The following is a 19,028-nucleotide window of genomic DNA, read 5'->3' on the forward strand; positions in this document are numbered from 1 at the left end:
CCTCAGATTTTTTCTTTTTCATGTAATCCCCCACAGTACAGACAAAGAGCAACAGGGAGGAATAATACATAAATGCTTCAAGTTTAGTTTTAATTCATTATGCTTATTAACATGCCTGTGACATTTGTTAAAAACTGTTAACATCATTTACATAAATATAGTTTTCAGTAACTTATTGTTGTATTAGCCGCACTGGATGTTTTAATCAATCCATCAACAGAGCTGATCCAATACCACTCTATCCAAGAATCCGAACAAATGTCTATAAATCAAAGAGCAATCAGTCTGCTTCTAAACAAGAAAACACATATGAAACTGATTCACATAATTAATAATTCCTTCAGATGGACCTGCATGTTCATCTGTACATACACGTCTATAAATATGGTTGGTTGTTTTTTGTGGGAGTTATGTCAGTTTTCCTTTTCATTGCATCACATCTGCTTTGCTGCCCCGCCTCTCCTAAATGATATCCCCTATTAAAAGAAATAACACAACTTTTAATCAGATATGCAGCTTGAGCATCCTGACTCATTTGGGTTAAAGTTGGACAAAATTCTTAGGAGAAGTTCCTCAAAATGCATGGCAAAGAAAATGACAGAAATGACCCCAAAAATGGCACTCTTTTCAAAATGGCCGACTTCCTGTTGGATTTAGCCCATATGTCCAAGAGACTTTTTTGAAGGTACTGGGAGGGTCTACAAGTTTTCCGAATCATATCCATGTCAGTCAATGTAGTGGGCGGGGCTAATTAATTAAAATATTGTAGGGGGCGCTATGGAGCCATTTACTATCTTCTCCACTATATTTTAATTTTACTCTATTAAGGACATAACTGTCATAAGTCATGGCAAGTATGGTGAAGATCAACAATTTCATGGCTTTGTTACAGGTACTTCCTGGTTCATGATATCAGACACATGTTGTTGCCAAGGGGTGGGGCTAATTCATAGTCCCATTATTGCATTGCAGATTTTGTTCATCATGGGACTGGCATCAAATGTGGCGATTCCTGTGCTGATATGTTGTTTTATGTGGGAGTTTTAGCAATAAGTCTTTGTTAATAAGACATCAAACTTTGAGGGCCTGCCCCTCCTAAACTAAATCTTCTATTAGAAGAAATAACACAACTTTAAATCACACATGCCTCCTGAGCATCCTGTGCAAGTTGGGTGTCAGTTGGACAATATCCCTAGGAGGAGTTGTTTAAAATGCATGGCAAAGAAATGACCCCAAAAATGGCACCTTTTTCAAAATGGCCGACTTCCTGTTGAATTTAGCCCATATGTCCAAGAGACTTTTTTGAAGGTACTGGAAGGTTCTCCAACTGTGCTGAATTTTATCCATGTCGGTCCATGTAGTGGGCGGGGCTGATTGATTGAAATTTTGTAGGGGGCGCTATGGAGACATGCTCCGTGTATTCCATTATGTTTCAATGGGGCTTAGTTCAGGGCCTTACTGTCATCAGTCATGGCAAGTATGGTTGCGGTCCACGGTTCCATGGCTTGGTCACAGGTACTTCCTGTTTCATGGCGTTGGACCGCCATTCGCCATGTCCCGTTTAGCGTAGCGACTTGAGGTTTTTATTGTGGCATCATGAAAGGGTTTGACATGTTTTGGAGGAGTCTCAAGTGTTTGGGACCATTTGCTTAGAAGCATGACCCTCAAACGTGGAAAAAACCACTTCCTGTTTTAAGTGGGCGGGGCTTAGGTCTACACCAGCAATGGTCACATTAATCTGTTCAGGACTGATCCCTTATTAATCCCTATAAGTTTTAGGGTGATCAGATCAAAATTGACAATTTTATAGTGATTTATGATGTCACGCCGCCGCATGGAACTTCGCCATGGCGTCACGGGCACGCCGTGCAGCGTAGAGCAAGGTCCTTTACCAGATCTCTTCACCAACATGTTTTGTGATGCCTGAGTGAATTTGGGCCATGTGGTGTCTACCAAGCCAGAGTTCTGGGTGTGTGAGCAAAAAACAACACTTTTGACCTCCAGGGGGCGTGGCTATTTCATAATCAAAATATTGACATATAGAACTCTGTAGGAGGGGACTGCCATCATATCTAGCAAATGTGGTGCAGAAATGTTGCTTTATGTGGGAGTTATATCCGTTTAATTTTTCATGGCGAGACATCAAACTTTGAGGCCCCGCCCCTCGTAAACTAAGTCTCCTATTAGAAGAAATAACACAACATTTAATCACACATGCCTCCTGAACATCCTGAGCAATTTGTGGCTCAGTGGGATAAAAGCTCTAGGACGAGTTCGTTAAAATGCGAGGTGCTAAAACGCCAAAATATTGACTTTGACCTAAAATGGCCGCCTTCCTGTCGACATTTCACCATGACATTAAGAGGATTTTTTGTTTGTCCTGTCATGTAGATCATGTGTATGAATTTTCATAAAGATTAATGACATGCAGTGGCGGGGCACCTAAAATAGGTGGCGCTCTCGTTCAGTTTCGCCCAAACATTCTGGAGCACCTCAAAATATCAAATTTTTCGTATTCCCTTGGGGGGGGTACACAAAATTTGGTGAGTTTTCGAGCACGTTCAGGCCTCCAAAAAAGCACGCGAAGTGTCCGAATAAAAATAATAATAATAATAATAATAATAATAATAATAATAAACACTGCAATTACAATAGGCCTTCGCACCGCCAAGGTGCTCGGGCCTAATAAACACTGCAATTACAATAGGCCTTCGCACTGCCAAGGTGCTCGGGCCTAATAATAATAATAATAAACACTGCAATTACAATAGGCCTTCGCACCGCCAAGGTGCTCGGGCCTAATAATAATAATAATAATAAACACTGCAATTACAATAGGCCTTCGCACCGCCAAGGTGCTCGGGCCTAATAATAATAATAAACGCTGCAATTACAATAGGCCTTCGCACCGCCAAGGTGCTCGGGCCTAATAAACGCTGCAATTACAATAGGCCTTCGCACCGCCAAGGTGCTCGGGCCTAATAATACAGAACCAAACTGAACAATACAGAACCAAACTGAATAATACAGAACCAAACTGAATAATACAGAACCAAACAGAACAATACAGAACCAAACAGAACAATACAGAACCAAACTGAATAATACAGAACCAAACAGAATAATACAGAACCAAACAGAACAATACAGAACCAAACTGAATAATACAGAACCAAACTGAATAATACAGAACCAAACAGAACAATACAGAACCAAACAGAACAATACAGAACCAAACTGAATAATACAGAACCAAACAGAATAATACAGAACCAAACTGAATAATACAGAACCAAACAGAATAATACAGAACCAAACAGAATAATACAGAACCAAACAGAACAATACAGAACCAAACAGAACAATACAGAAGCAAACTGAATAATACAGAACCAAACTGAACAATACAGAACCAAACTGAATAATACAGAACCAAACTGAATAATACAGAACCAAACAGAACAATACAGAACCAAACTGAATAATACAGAACCAAACAGAATAATACAGAACCAAACAGAATAATACAGAACCAAACAGAACAATACAGAACCAAACTGAATAATACAGAACCAAACTGAACAATACAGAACCAAACTGAATAATACAGAACCAAACAGAACAATACAGAACCAAACTGAATAATACAGAACCAAACTGAATAATACAGAACCAAACAGAACAATACAGAACCAAACTGAATAATACAGAACCAAACTGAACAATACAGAACCAAACAGAATAATACAGAACCAAACAGAACAATACAGAACCAAACTGAATAATACAGAACCAAACTAAACAATACAGAACCAAACTGAATAATACAGAACCAAACTGAATAATACAGAACCAAACAGAACAATACAGAACCAAACAGAATAATACAGAACCAAACAGAATAATACAGAACCAAACTGAACAATACAGAACCAAACTGAATAATACAGAACCAAACTAAACAATACAGAACCAAACTGAATAATACAGAACCAAACAGAACAATACAGAACCAAACTGAACAATACAGAACCAAACAGAACAATACAGAACCAAACTGAATAATACAGAACCAAACAGAACAATACAGAACCAAAGTGAATAATACAGAACCAAACAGAATAATACAGAACCAAACTGAACAATACAGAACCAAACTGAATAATACAGAACCAAACTGAACAATACAGAACCAAACTGAATAATACAGAACCAAACTGAACAATACAGAACCAAACTGAATAATACAGAACCAAACTGAATAATACAGAACCAAACTGAACAATACAGAACCAAACAGAACAATACAGAACCAAACTGAATAATACAGAACCAAACAGAACAATACAGAACCAAAGTGAATAATACAGAACCAAACAGAATAATACAGAACCAAACTGAACAATACAGAACCAAACTGAATAATACAGAACCAAACAGAATAATACAGAACCAAACTGAATAATACAGAACCAAACAGAACAATACAGAACCAAACAGAATAATACAGAACCAAACTGAATAATACAGAACCAAACTGAATAATACAGAACCAAACTGAAGCTGCCCAAATAACTAACCGGCTGGTTAGTTATTTGATTTTGCTGTAAGTTCATGAGGTTGTAAAAAAAATGGTTTGATACATTTCTCATAAATTACAAGAGATGCTTGATAAAATGCTGGTTTTATTTACAACACACAGTGATTCCAAGTCCACTCTACGTAACATAAACTCAATACAGATTATAATACTTTGCAGCAGGAACTTGGTGTGGGCGGAGTTTCTGCTCAAACGAATGTCAGACGACAGACATCAATGTGACGATGCATTTCCATCCCCCACCTTAAAACTTAAATACCGCAGTAAAAAAAACTGTTTCCAGTCCTCATTGATGAGGTGAGGACTGGAAACTGAAGCCAGTAAATGGACTGGTACTTATATAGCACTTTTCTAGTCATGCAGACCACTCTAAGCGCTTTACACTACTTGTCACATTCACCTATACCCTGATAGGCACATTGGGGGGGGCAGCTTGGGGTTCAGTGTCTGCCCCAGGACACTTTGGCATCTTAGTCAGCCTGGAATTGATCCCCCAACTTTCCAGTTGAAGGACGACTGCTCTTCCTCCTGAGCTACAGCCGCCCAGTAGAGACACCAGTAGATGTGGTGTATCCCCATTGGTTGGGATCATCTGTCCACATATCAGTAGTAATGGCAATGTCACAATCCAGAGTTCTTTTTAGCTCTTTTGCGAGGATTTATTCTCTTCTGTGGCTGTTGTTTTAGCCCTGTCACACTCCCGGCATCCACACATCCGTAACGTGCACCAGTGTTAGTAAGACACTGGGCAACAGCACAGAACCCGATGCCAGAAACTGTGTCAAAGGGCTGCAGATCTGGACAGCAAACTGGACTTTAGGAAGGTGGTTTTATAACTCTGAGACGTGGTCTTCCAGAGTCCCTTCATAACTGGTCCAGCTGGACTTACCCACCTTGTGGCTCTCGTGTTTATATATGTTGTATTACAAGAATTGCATTTCATGTACCTGATGCTGCTTTTGTCTGATCTGCTGACAACTTCTTTACATCTGAAAGATATACAGTCGACCAATCAGAGAAGGCGTGTTGACTGACAGATCAGCAGTTGCGAGGCGTCGCTTTCACCGATGTTTCATTCAGACTTTGTATCATCGTGGCCGAGAATCTTTATTATTTCTTCTCTGCTTCTTAAAGCAAGCAGCTAGCTGCTAAAGCAGATCCTCCCGCTGTCTCACGGACGTCTTGAAGCTGCCGTGGTCAAGCTTCAGCACCTGGATTAAACAGTGAAACTCCCCAAGTCCTCCTCTCTTTCCTAGAATCAACAGAAATCTATTCGCATCGGTCCCGGTGTGTAAATGCCTTTAAACCTAATCGGTCAACTTCATGTAAAATTTCATGTGAAATCTGCAGGATTATACGTAAAAAAGCAACAGTTTCTGTCGTCTTAAACTACTTTTCGGCCGTAACTGCAGGTAAAAACATGCAGTTGGCTTTCTGTGCTCTTCTTTCTGACTGTAGCGCCCGTCACACGTCCACAGAGAGAGGGAAGCAACAAGCTCGACTCAGCAGTAATTGGGCAAGTTGCAAGTGAGACAGCAGATGGGCGAAGGGATGGAGAGAACAAAGGTCTGTGCCGAGGTTCTTCCCCAACTAATGTCTAAGTAATGATCTAAAGGTGATTAGTTAGACGGTTGAGAGAGAATAATGGATTAGTTCTCCTCTGATGTGAAGGAAGGCTTTGATGAAACAGTTGGAGGGAAATCATGACGCAGCTTAACAAGCTGAATTCAGCTTTCAAGAGGAAGCGTTCGAACAGATTTTTAACTTATTTTTTTTATTTTCAGCTGTGTGCAGTGATCAGTACCCAGAACTGTTCAGACAGCTTGCATCAGCCATGAACTCTTCACTTTATTATTTCCAATTCTTAAGTCCACTACAATGGACAAGACCAGATATGGACCTGCTGCTTTATCACCAGCTTTCCTGTGCGGTTCAGGCCTGGACTGAGTGATTGTTAACCAAGTAATATTACTGCAAAGTGACTAAATTTATGCGACGTGCAAGCAAGAGCGCATAAAGCAGCAGCTGCAACCCATGTGCTGTAGAGTGAAGCGCAGGACCAAGAAAAGCTGCCACTGCAGAAACATTTGCCTGAAGTTACAGTACATGAGTTGTGTGCGGCTGCTTTAGGTTTGAAAAGAACATGTCTTACACAAACTACAAACAATGCCATGTCTCGCATTGTCAGCATTTCTAGCTTTTACTTGACATGAGGCACAATTGCTTCAATAACCCCAACGTGTTTGCTCATCCTGGTCTCTGAACAACATTTTACATTAAAGATCCCGTAGTTCCATACATTCCAAATAGCACTTTGCTGTCAGACTGCAGGTCTACTTGTGGCTCCAGAGTCTCTAAGAGTTCGATGGGAGGAAGAGCCTTTAGCTATCAGGCTCTCCTCTTATAGAATCAGATCCCAGTCTGGGTTTGGGAGGCTGTCGCTCTTTAGCTTTAAGATCAAGCTGAAGACCTTCCTTTTTAATGAATCTTCTAGTTAGGAGACGAGCATCTCCTGAGTTGAAGTTTACATGGGCCAAACTGTCCAGGTTATGTGCATTTAGTTAGGGGAAGACTAGCCATCCATTACTTATGCAGTCATGGGGACGTCACTTGATGCACTGAATAATACCTTGCTCCTTTTCCTTTATGTATAAACATATGGCAGTATTGACATTATTAACTTATTTCTCCTTTTTTCTGCAGGTCTTCCTGAAGAAAAGCTGTTGTACATGTTGATCTATCTTTCCTGTCCTCTCCACCCCAACCAGTCCAGGCAGAGCCGGACTTCCTGAGCCGGGTTCTGCTGGAGGTTTTGTTTTCCTGTTAAAATGGAGTTTTCCTTCCCACTGTCGCCTCAGGCATGTTCCGGATGGGGGATCGGATCGAAGTCATGATTCGATGCAGTCAGTTAGTTTCTGTTAGCTAAGCTATGTATAAATTGGCTTGGATTGATGTCTGTAAAGTGTCCTGAGACGACGTTGTTGTGAGGTGGCGCTATAAAGTTGGAAAGAAGAAAAGCCTCCCTGGTTTTCTCACAGTAGTAAGGAATACTTTAAAACATGCAGCAGTTGTCTTTTGCTGGAAATTCATGAATTGATTTCCGTTCCATCAGACAGAGAGGTTTCACGCTTGCGGTCAGGAAGGTCTGGCCGCTCTCAGAGCTTCACCCAACGTCCGGGAAGCAGGAGCAACTGATGGAAGCAGCTTCTGCTTCACATTGGTGGAGCTTTGTCTGCTTCTCCAGTGTGTGTGGGTTCAGTGTCCACACTACTTTTTTCAGTTGAATTACTCTACTTTTTTATTTCCTCAGACTACAGAATATACGGATGCTGTAATATGATATTTTGTGTGATATATCAATATTCAAAAGCACTGTATCAATATTTTATATATGCAAACTTGGTTGTTTATCAGTGCAATGATTAGATTTGTTTTACCAAACTGATAAATACTTTGAATTAAAAATGTATATATTTCATATATCTATTTGAGATTTTTACTAACAAGGCAGATTTGAATTTTTATATTCATCTTGTACATAAAGATCAAATGTTTTTATTTATTCTGAAGTGAAATGAAGATCATTCTGTCCTTATTCATAAAGATGATGTCAAGCCTCTCCCAACTTTGTGTGTTTAAAAAGTGTTTAAAGTTCTACTGAAGAGAAATGGCAAAAAAATTAGCTTATTATATGGCAACATATATCATTGCCTCTGTATATTCCATCACCAGATTTTTGCCAATACACAACCCTATTTCCATTTGATCAGTTTTATGAGGATTGACTACTTGAATAAGTCAAATTAAACCAACCAGCTACACTATCTTTAAAATGAGTTTAGCAAACTAAATATTCATGATATTACTCCATCCATCCATTTTCTGAACCGCCTGCTCTCATTAAGGGTTGCAGAGAAGCTGGAGTCGATCCCAGCAGTGGTAGAACAGTAGGCGAATGTGAACTGATCACACGAAGCATCACTTCCAATATTACACAGATTCTTTTAAACAAGTTTCTTCAACAACTTTATGTACAAATCGCTCAGATTTACGGAGCTGATTTTAGCTCTACAAGCTCAAATACCTCCACATAACTTTACCTTTTTGGTTTTCAGTAAAGCCACTTTTTCATTTATTATCTAAACAGCATCAGGATATGCTCATTTACAGCTGTACAGGAGCAACATATGTCAGAAATGTCAAAAAATCATCAGATCATAGTAAACTCTGAAGAATAGACCAAGTAGTTCAGACATAAAGACTTGCACAGCAACATGATCTACAAGCTGCGAAGCTGGATGGTAGAAGTCAGGTTGTGTTTCACATTCAGCTCCATGTTTTAATCTGCAACCAATCCTGTGTGCTTATCTGAGAAAAACCATCCAAAATTACACCATTTCAAACCAATCATGAAACTCTGAAGATGATCTAATTTATCTATAGAGACAATATCACCAGGATGATTTCACTGATATCACCCTCATTTTACACTTAATGAGATTTTAACAGAACACTTGTGATCTCAAGTGTTAATACAATCTCCACAGAGGAGATGAAGGCAACCAGAACCAACTAAGAGGCCATGGGACCACATTAAGATAAGATAATTAGTTCTATTGTGTATATCATAGTCCAAATGAATCACTGGACCGAGCAGAAGGAGGTTTTGAAGTGGATGTGTACCTCTTCCTTAGCAAAGGCGCTTGTTACCATGTGGTTAGGGTTAGGGTTGATGCCCGGATGGTTGCAGGATAAATTGTTGCATCTGGTGTTTTAGATTTTGATAAAATGTTGTGAGATTGTAGAAATCTTTCAGTCATAAATCTTCTATACAGGAAGTCTTTGCACAGCAAGATTAAAGCAAAAGACAGAACAAGTCCACTCACCCACTAGTCCACTAGTCCCCTGGTCCACTAGTCAGGGGATTCCTGCAGGAAGCTTCATGACCACAGAGATAATACTGCTAAATGAAGGTTTTAGCTTGCTAGACTGAGGTGCATTCATCTCAGTTTGTCTCCGTTGATAAGATGACAGACTGAGGAACTTATGAAGATCTTTTAATAGTTATACCCACTGATACATCAACAGTTAGATCTGACTCATTAACAAGAGTTAGAACTATGAATGTGCTTCGATTCAGTTCAATTCAGAACCTTAAGCTTTATGTGAGTAGCATAATTTCAAATCAACGTAATCTCAGGGCACCTTGAGCAACCTCAAGCAATGTGAAACATCCACTGCATGCTATGGTGGCAGAAAAGCGCAGTAACCGTAGCAACAGGCTCCTCTGACTGCGTTGTTGAACCGTGCTGCAGTTCAAAAGGTCATTAATCCCATCGGCCATTAGGCTGTACAACAGAGGTCTGAAATGAACTTGTATCATCATGTGTGCATTTTTATTACTACTGTTGATCATTTTTACCTTTGCAGTTGGTGTTGTTATTTATTTTATTGTTACAAAAAGGTGTCATTGATTGTGTAGGTGAACTGTTGCTGAAGCCCAGTGTTTATGAAGAGAAATTCCAAAAGATTTCCTCATACTTCCCAGCAGTTGTGAACATACACTGGTGGTACTTTTTACAGACTACAGAAAAAAGACTGAAAACATGTTGATTATGGAGCTCCACTGTCCTCATAACCCCCAGCAGGATTCTTTATCTGTTTGGTTTTTCATCCATTTTAAGAGATGAAAATTTTTTACAGCAGAGGAGAGTGAAATATAACCGTTTGATGAACTCCAACTGTAGCTCTGAGGAGTGTGCTAGGCGTGAAAATCCATTTCCACATGCATGAGCACAAGTTCAGGTGCCAGCTGCAACCTCTGAGGTAACCACTCCAGACAACATGTGAGCACAATGGATGTCCTCACAATCACAGTTTGTAGAATTTCATTTGCTGTAAGTTTTTTCCTAATTTAATTCAATAATAAAATACTATGTCACAATACAAAGTTTTGAAATACATTTCTGGACATTTATTCATGGTTCTGTCTGGGTTTCATAACTTCATGGATAATAAAAACAACCAAAAGTGGAAAAGATAAAATTGTGTTAGGAACTGTCCGAGGCGGTATCAATGACTAGAAGATAGCAGGGAATCATTATCTTCCCGGGAGACGAGGTCAGAAGAAAATCCGGACTGATGGTGCAAACGGCAATCACTTTAACACTCTGGGGACGCTGGCATTGTCGGCGATGCCAGGGACCATGCTGTGTTTAATCGAGCATAGCTTTTGAACCATAAAAGATAGAAACTTATTTTTTTCTCCTCTTAATCGGGAGACTCCAGGCTTTCAGACGGTAGTTCCGGCATCACTGCAGTCCATTTGTAGGTGATACAGTATTATGTCAAAATAGGTGTTCCAATCAGAGCCTTTGTCTTTGGCGCATGACACGTGTTTGTCCAATCAGAGCCGATGACGCCCCAGGAAACTCCTCCAAACAGTGTCAATCACTACGCATCGTGTCATTAGCAGTCGGATAGCTGCCTTCTGTATTTACAAGTCCGAGAAATGATGAAAACAACAGCTTTTACGCACGCATACCATGCGTAATTGCTCAAAAAAACATTTGCATTACTCACGTAGTTTATTTCAACATAAACGGAACGGCGGCGTCGTAACAGATGTATAACTTGGTAACAGATACAGTGTGTGCAGCTGACTAATTTCAGAAAGCTGCGGTGCTTCAGACCCCTTCAGTACCTTTAGTCATGCTTCAAAATTATAATACTCTTTATTTCAAGCAAAGGAGCCTCCTTTACATAGCAGTTTATATTTCAATTCAAAATAAAAAAAAGGAAAAAAAAAAACAAGGTATATGACATTATGGGGCATTGAAAGGTGTGTTTATTAGCATTTAAACAAAAAAAAAAAGTCAGGTTTATTTCTCTAAAATACCCTTGGTCCCCAGAGGGTTAAATGTTTGATGAAATCAATGAACAGTAGAACTCAGTGCTTTGTTTAATGTCCACATTTAGTTTGCTAGGGAGCATAAAAACTGGACTCTGGAGCAGGAAGAAGTTCATGTGGTCTGATGAGTCCAGACGGACCCTGTTCCAGAGTGATGGGAGCATCAGGGTAGGAAGAGAGGCCGATAAAGTGATACAGACATCATCACTGTACAAGCCTGTTGGGAAGGTCAGTAATCTGGGATTACTACAGTTGATCATGTCTAGGTTTACATCTGGGTTCAGGTCTAGGTTGTGCAACATTATGTACCCAAAGAATGAGGTCACCTGATACCTGAGTATACTGAATGAGCAGATTATTCCTCCCTCCCTGATGGCAGGGGTTAATTCTAAGTTGACAGTGGGCCCAGTCAATGAAAGACTGGTTCAAGGAAGATTAGACATTGTTTTCACTCAGACTGAGACTTCAGTAGTCTCTCCAATTATGAATGCAAGATCTTGACTAAAAATGAATGCTAATCTGGATGGAAATAAATCTTATGACATTGCAGAACATGCATACTTTATGTTTATGGAAGTATGCATAAGTTTATGGAGACAATACCATATAGAACGCTGCTGCAATCAAAGCTAAAGCCGGTGGATTTACATATTAGCAGGAGACTGTTTTGTAGTATCACCACCATGGTAGTCATTCTACACTGGGCTCAATAATTAAAATTTCTCACACAAGGCAACTTTACAATCTATTGTATTTAAAATAAATGACTTTCATTGGGGCCCTGCAATGGACTGGCGAGCTGTCCAGGGTGCACCCTGCCTTTTGTCCAAAGACTGCTGGGATAGGCTCCAGCTCTCCCGCGACCCTTCATTGGATTAAGCGGTTAGGATAATAAATTAATGACTTTCATTGGTGACTGATTGTGACAGTGGCTGAAACTGATATTCATTGTGAGCCTAATGCATCAATAAATCTGTCATCAAATACACTGAAAAAAACCAGATCCTCTTTGGTTAGAAAAGCTTTTTCATGTCCAAGTCTGAAGTTGCATGTTTTAAGATGTGTCATTGCCAACGAGACGCACTGTCTGTACCTGGAGTCTCCAACTCTGGTCCTCGAGCGCTGGTGTCCTGCAGGTATTGGATATTTCCCTGCAGCAACACATCTGATTCAAATTTCTGTGTCATGAACAGACATGTGCAAAACTTGTGAACAAGTTCTGGAGATCAGTTTGATTTAAATCAGGTTTTGTTTTAGTGAAAGATTTATTACTTGCAGGACACAAGCCCTCAAGGACACAATTTGGAGATTTCTGGTTTGTACCAAAGATAATCTGAGTGCATATGCATCCTAAAATGCATATTATTGTTTTCTCTCAAGTCACAAGAGATAAAGTCTTCGAATACAGGATCAAAGTTTAAATTCTGAGTCTCTGCAGAGACATTTTCTACCTTTTATACTCGTGGGACTCCAATCCACCCTTTCACAAGCCTGGATCAACACTCTTTCTGCTCTTGGCAAAGGGCTGTGATCCCTCGGGAACGTTGAACATTTTCAATCTATCTTCTTTTAGGGCTGCTGGTACGATTACCTGTCTTGTCATCTCCACTCCGGAGCTTGTCTTTTCTTCTCATTGTTCTTTTTTTAAAGGTGTTTTACAGCCATCAAATTCAAAAAGAGCATACAGTTTCTGGTTCAAAAAGAAAGAAATGCATTCAAATATAATACCCTGTTGTAAACTGAAATGGCATCTCAGCAGGTGGTGCTTCATTGTCATGACAGATTGGGTATCAGTTTCCATTTCAGTCCTCGGCGTCTACCCTGATGTGGCACTGATGTAGTGATAGGGGTGTGTCTCAGGCAGGATTTCCCAAGAGGACAGAGGTAGACATCTGCTGCCTTTGAGGTCCTGTCATCAGAAATCACAGACTTAATCAAGTCCTCTCCATCTCCCTCGACTTTCTACACCTCCTCCTTCTATATGTCTCTCTCTCCTTCATGCCCTCTTGTCTTCTTCCTAACTTTCTCTCTCATCCCATGCAGTTTCTCTTTGTTCTTTTCTCCTTGACATTCCTTTTTAGCTCCTCGCACTACCCGATCACACCTTTCCCTTCACCCACCGCCTCCTCCTCTTTCTCCTCCTGTGCCTCTAGGTCACAAGGAGCTGATCCAGCCTTCTGTTCCTGAGTCTTACTTAAACATCAGTTATGTCAACCTGCCTGCAGCAGAGCTGTGCCAAAGCCCCAGGGATGCTGTGACCTTAGTAACGCACAGGGAGGAAGCGCAAGATGTACTGTAGAGTAAATGGACATGGTATAGCTGAAGAAGTAGAGGTCTGATGAACAGAAATGCAACTCCTTTTCTTCTTGCAGTGTTGGCAGTTCTTGATGCTTCTTCTCTGAGCAGAATCATTTTCCATGCTTTGTCCAATAACAGCTGATTGTTTGGTCAGACATTTAAAGTGTTGCTGCTGAAAAGCAAGAGGTATAAAGTAGTCTTCCACTGGAGTGAATGGTTTAATAAGGCTGAATGGAAACATGTTGTCAGGATTTGGGTTTCTCCCTTTGCTTTGTTTTCAGGGTTCCTGTTTTATTTTGTAGTTTCCTGTTTAGTTCCCTCGGTTCTCGTTTAGCTTCATTGATTTCCTGTTATTGAATTCACCTGGTTTCATTTTGTTAATTACTTCACCTGTCATTGTGTTCCGTGTATTTATACCCCTCACTTCTTGTCTTGTGTTGCTGGTTCATTCGTTGGTTTTTGGCCTTCTCCTTGTCTTGGATTAAAAGGATATCTGATTTCTGCATACTGGCTTCCCGACTCCTGCATTTGGGTCCACCTCCCTCCAGCCACCGTGACACATGTAAGAACCAGCTGACAGTAGTGGTGAGGCAGAACAAATCTATAGAGCATATTATTATACTATAGAGTATATGAAGACTTGAGCACTGCCCAATTCAAATCCCTGTCAAGCGCTACGACATGAAGAATGAATTGTCCGGGCCAGAACAAGTTTCTTCTTACCACCTTGAGAAAATGGACTAATTTAATCAGTTTTTGCAGAGTTTGCTCAGGTCCTCAGCAGCTCCATAATATCTGCTGTTCTCCATTCTGGCATTTTCCATACCTGCTTGTTTTACAGCAGGATCCTCTCACATGATCCAAGCCATGATCAGGTGAGAGGCAGAGTGCACCCAGGACAGTTCACCAGTCTACTACACGACCAACAACAACTCGTGCTCCAGCTCACTCCCAGGGAGAATTTACAGTAGCAATTCAAGTCAGAAAGTCAGAGTACCAAGAGAGAGAACAGGCACAATAAATCCAATAAGCCTAGGCCATATTTTCAGACAAATAGCCCAAAAAAGGCATACTTCTAATAAATGAAGAAAAGCTCCACAATACTGAGGCCTACATTCATGTTGTTGATGTCTACAGCCGGCAGAAAATGTATTTTCAGGGTAAAAAATCAAATCTTTTCCTAATCCTGATTAAATTTCTGTTAAAACAGAGAAGAAATAGAAAATTTCTAACCTTTACATGTTCCCCCTATCTGACACAGGATAACATCCTGCTACATATAGTTCCATGTACACCTAAGCCTCTTTAGAAGCAAAGTCATGTTTGCACTAACATGCACTTTGGGTCTTGTTTTGTGAACATGGATTCTTATCTTAACATCTCAACTTTGAGCAACAGTTGAAGATAACATTTACTAACATTTATTACTACTAACATTTTTTCAGGATTCCTTTAATGTTGATGTTAAATATGAGTGAGCACAGATGAAATCCACTGTCCGTCCTCTGCATTCGAGCCATACATTCCTAGTGCGTTGTCATGAGCTTGCATGTATACCCAGTGTAGCAAACAGCAATATCAGCAGGAATGGTGGTAGCATTTTTACAATGTGTAGTTAATGTTCCACCAGAAACAATAATGATGTCCACCCTCTAGTCACATGATTTCTCACACAGTGGCATAGCTGTTAGCAGCAGCTGGGTACCAAACACATGGAGGGCAGCTTGTAACTTATACCTTCTCAAGACCCACCTCTTTCCATTGGCATTTTAACCAGAATGAGTTTGCTTTTATTGCTTCCATTGTTTTTACTGGTTTTATTGTTTAATGTTCTACTATTAATAATTGTTTTATGTTCAGCACTTTGTTTAGCAGTAGTTGTTGGAAAGTGCTTTTAGAATAAAGTTGGCTTGGCATCAATAACAAAACAGAGTCATGTATCGTTTCATACCTCATCACCTGATGGGACACTCCAACTTGTTGATGTTTTCCCATTTGTGACGTTATTACCTTTTGATAGCGGTAATAACGTGCTTAAATAAGGGTGCGTCAGAAAACAGTACTTGGTTGTTTGCAGTTGACTAGCGAACCACTAGATGGGAGTAATTCTCACACACTGGGGCGATATATAAAGTGTTGTAGGCATTTAAATACACCAACTAGTTAATTTGTTATATTTTCTGAAAAAGAAAAAAAGAAATTAGGGATCTGATTTTACTTGGGAAAACAGACTATCCAGTAGACCAAGGGTAAAGTTGATACAAGACAACTGCAATAAAGCATCTATTGTAGAAGAAGAAAGTTGGGAGAGTATAGTTTGGGTAGGAGGAAAAACAAAGCTAACACCATGTGTTCAGAAAAGTATGCATGTTCTGCACACCACAGTAATATTAGAAACCACAAGACTGCATCACATGGCTCCATTGTTTACTGTTTACTTGCCATGAAAGAGCCAACAGAAGAGAAACCATTTCCTCTTTTGGTCCTGGCCGATTAAGGAGCTCAGGTTTCATCCGAGGAAACACTCTTTAGTAAGTATTTCTTGTAACTATAAGACATCCAGGCGGTTTGGTATGCTTGAGCAAAGTGCAGTTTAAAAACAAACCAAGACAAAGGAAGATGTGAAAAATTTCTCCAAATCCTGAACCAACTGAACCAAATCCAAAACATCTTTCTTATCCAGTGACTTGATTAATCAATGAAGTCTTCATCAATTACCTAAATAGTCGTTTTTGTTTCTTAAGTTTTAAAAAAACACTGTAATTATTTTTCTTTTTACTTGTTATATTTTCTAACAGCCTCTCCCACGTAACAATCTTGTTTAGGTTTTCCAAACAGTAACCAGAAAAACTTTTCATTGTTCACATTATTCAAGTCCCAGAAAAAATGTAAAAAAAAACCAAACAAAGCCAAAGTGCAGTTTTCTGAGTCTACCTGTGGTTTTGTGCATTTGAAGGGGTTTTAGTTGTGCCTTTGTAAGGATTCTGTACTTCTTTCTGTCTTTCATCAAACAACATCTCTCTAATGTTGGATGTGAACTGGCGCTCCATCCAATTCAGAAACATTGTCTAAAGCTGACAGAATGAAAAAGAGAGTATGCTGCATGCTTGGAAGAAACAAAACTGCTGACAAGCCAAAAATCACAGTACTGCCAATACATTCAAGCTGCTGTGAGCGTGAAGCATGATAAGCCCCTTACCCAACCATTCCAAACACATCCCACATTTCCACTCACCCATGGCAAAGAATGGGATCCCCAGAAGTGTGGAGTTGAACTTCCCGTCCGATATGAAGAAGATCCCTGCAGCCGTCACGTTGGCGATACAAATGGTTAGCACTCCCAGGAGGCCAAGGAACGGCTTCCCCCTTAGGCAGTCTCGCATGGAGCTGGAGATGGTGGCGGCCAGGAGCACCAGAACTAGACTGACCAACACCTCCCCTTTAGCCAGCACGCCAGTCTGGTGGAAGTCCCGCCACAGGCTGAATGAAGTAAGAGACTGGATATGGAGCTGATCTGCCGCGTGCGGCGCCTCCGCCGTGGACAGCCTGTTGACCAGCGCACAGAACTCGTTCTCCCAGCGCTCTGCGATGGCATCCTGCACCACAGGTCCACGGTTACGGAGGTAGTAGGTAATCTGGACAGCACGGGCAAACTTGACCTGCTGGTCACGACTGTTCGGCGAGAAGGACACTCCACCCAGCTGGTGTCCGATGAAGGACACGCGGCCATCCTGCAAATAATTCAAATAAATCTGATGTCAGATTTGTTGAAAGTTCAACTTTAACAACATTTCATTGGACACCAGCAAACAAGGAGCAGCTCAAACTCACAGACAGAAGTTCAGCAAAGGTTTCCTAAACTTCCTCTTTGCTTCCAAGTGTTCTAAGTACTGAATCTAACCAATAAAGTACATGGTCTGGTGCAAACTTAAATAATAAGAAAAAAACCTATTAAGATTCACCCACAGAGATGCTTCAAAGGATTACTCTTTGCCATAATGGTATGATTATCACATTGCAGCAGCCAGATAAAGGTGAAGAGCACTTGTCTGAAAGCATACTTATTGCCTCTGCTTACGGAGCCTCTCGTCAGTGGAGATTTAAATAGTTTGATATAAGTAACCAAACTGGTCTCCACAAGCAAATCTATCTTTCAAAGCTTCCCAGAAATATCACCCGTCTCTATTCTGAAAGAATCACGGTCTACTGCAACACACTGTTTATCCCAAACTGACACCAGACAATACTGCAAATGTCTCTATTTCTGACTCCTCTGGGATCTGTTATACAGCCATTCCACATGAAGTAGGAAGCATATCGATGTAGTGCATTTTGATAAGTCAAATGCTTCACACTGGAATGAAAGCAAGGAAGGCTTCTGTCAACCTAAACATTATTATGAAGCTATTTAAAAAAAAAAAAAAAGAGTTGTGTAAGACCCTGTTTTGTCTATTTGCACTCTACAGAGCTCTGCTGCACCACACATCCACATTATTGTAGGCCTGAAATTTGCATTTATTGTGTTGTGCTTTGAAACTGTTAAATCACAACATGGTGTATTCCAGTGTTGTAAAAAACAAACAAGCAAAAATAAACAGAGTTTTTCCCTCATGCGCTTGATTGGTCACTTTACCAGGTGATTCAGTTGGTTCTCAATGCAAATGTTTAACCAGCTAATCACGTGGCATTTGGTCATGTAGACGTGGTGAAGACGACTTGCTTAAAGTGGAACTATTATGTGCATTTCAGGCTAATTTATTTTTATTTCTGTGCCCAGAAGGGCTGGGATTGATCGAGTTATTGTCACAAGTGGCTTTATTTATTTCAGACCGACCCTCTCCGTAGGCTGTCAGATCAGCCTGCGGGCAAAACGAGTGGATTGAGACTCTTCCGCATTAAGCCCCGCCTCCCGCCGCTGCACTACATCGGGAGCGCGCACCGCACCTGCTTTCGCCGTCATTGTAACGTCTCATAAACAGAAGGATTAGGCTCATATGAACTCAAGAAAAAAACAAAACACAATGTCAACACATAGCATACAGCCCTACATGTTGGAACCTGAATCAGAGCCTGAAAACGAAGTGGAAAACAGCAACCCACAGCAAGGAATGCAGCAGGATGTCTCTCTTTGGTAAACTCACCAGCCATCGTTGGAAATAACTTTATCCGACGTTTTCCACCCGCCTGATGTATTTGTACATGCCCTTGTTAACCAGTAGA

General features: G+C 40.5%; 1 protein-coding gene across 1 annotated transcript in view; it reads right to left on the reverse strand.

Annotated features, from left to right (window-relative positions):
* The window catches only part of ptchd4 (patched domain containing 4), a gene marked incomplete at both ends in the record, with an annotated part of 191,243 nt that overhangs the window by 152,844 nt on the left and 19,371 nt on the right, over positions 1-19,028 (reverse strand). Inside the window, one exon of the mRNA XM_079255046.1 lies at positions 17,044-17,539. Within this exon, the coding sequence (XP_079111172.1) occupies positions 17,044-17,539 (496 nt within the window). The remainder of the gene's footprint in view (positions 1-17,043; positions 17,540-19,028) is intronic.

Source organism: Telmatherina bonti (genome assembly GCF_933228915.1).
Source record: "Telmatherina bonti genome assembly, chromosome: 16".
In the NCBI taxonomy this organism is placed as follows: domain Eukaryota; kingdom Metazoa; phylum Chordata; class Actinopteri; order Atheriniformes; family Telmatherinidae; genus Telmatherina; species Telmatherina bonti.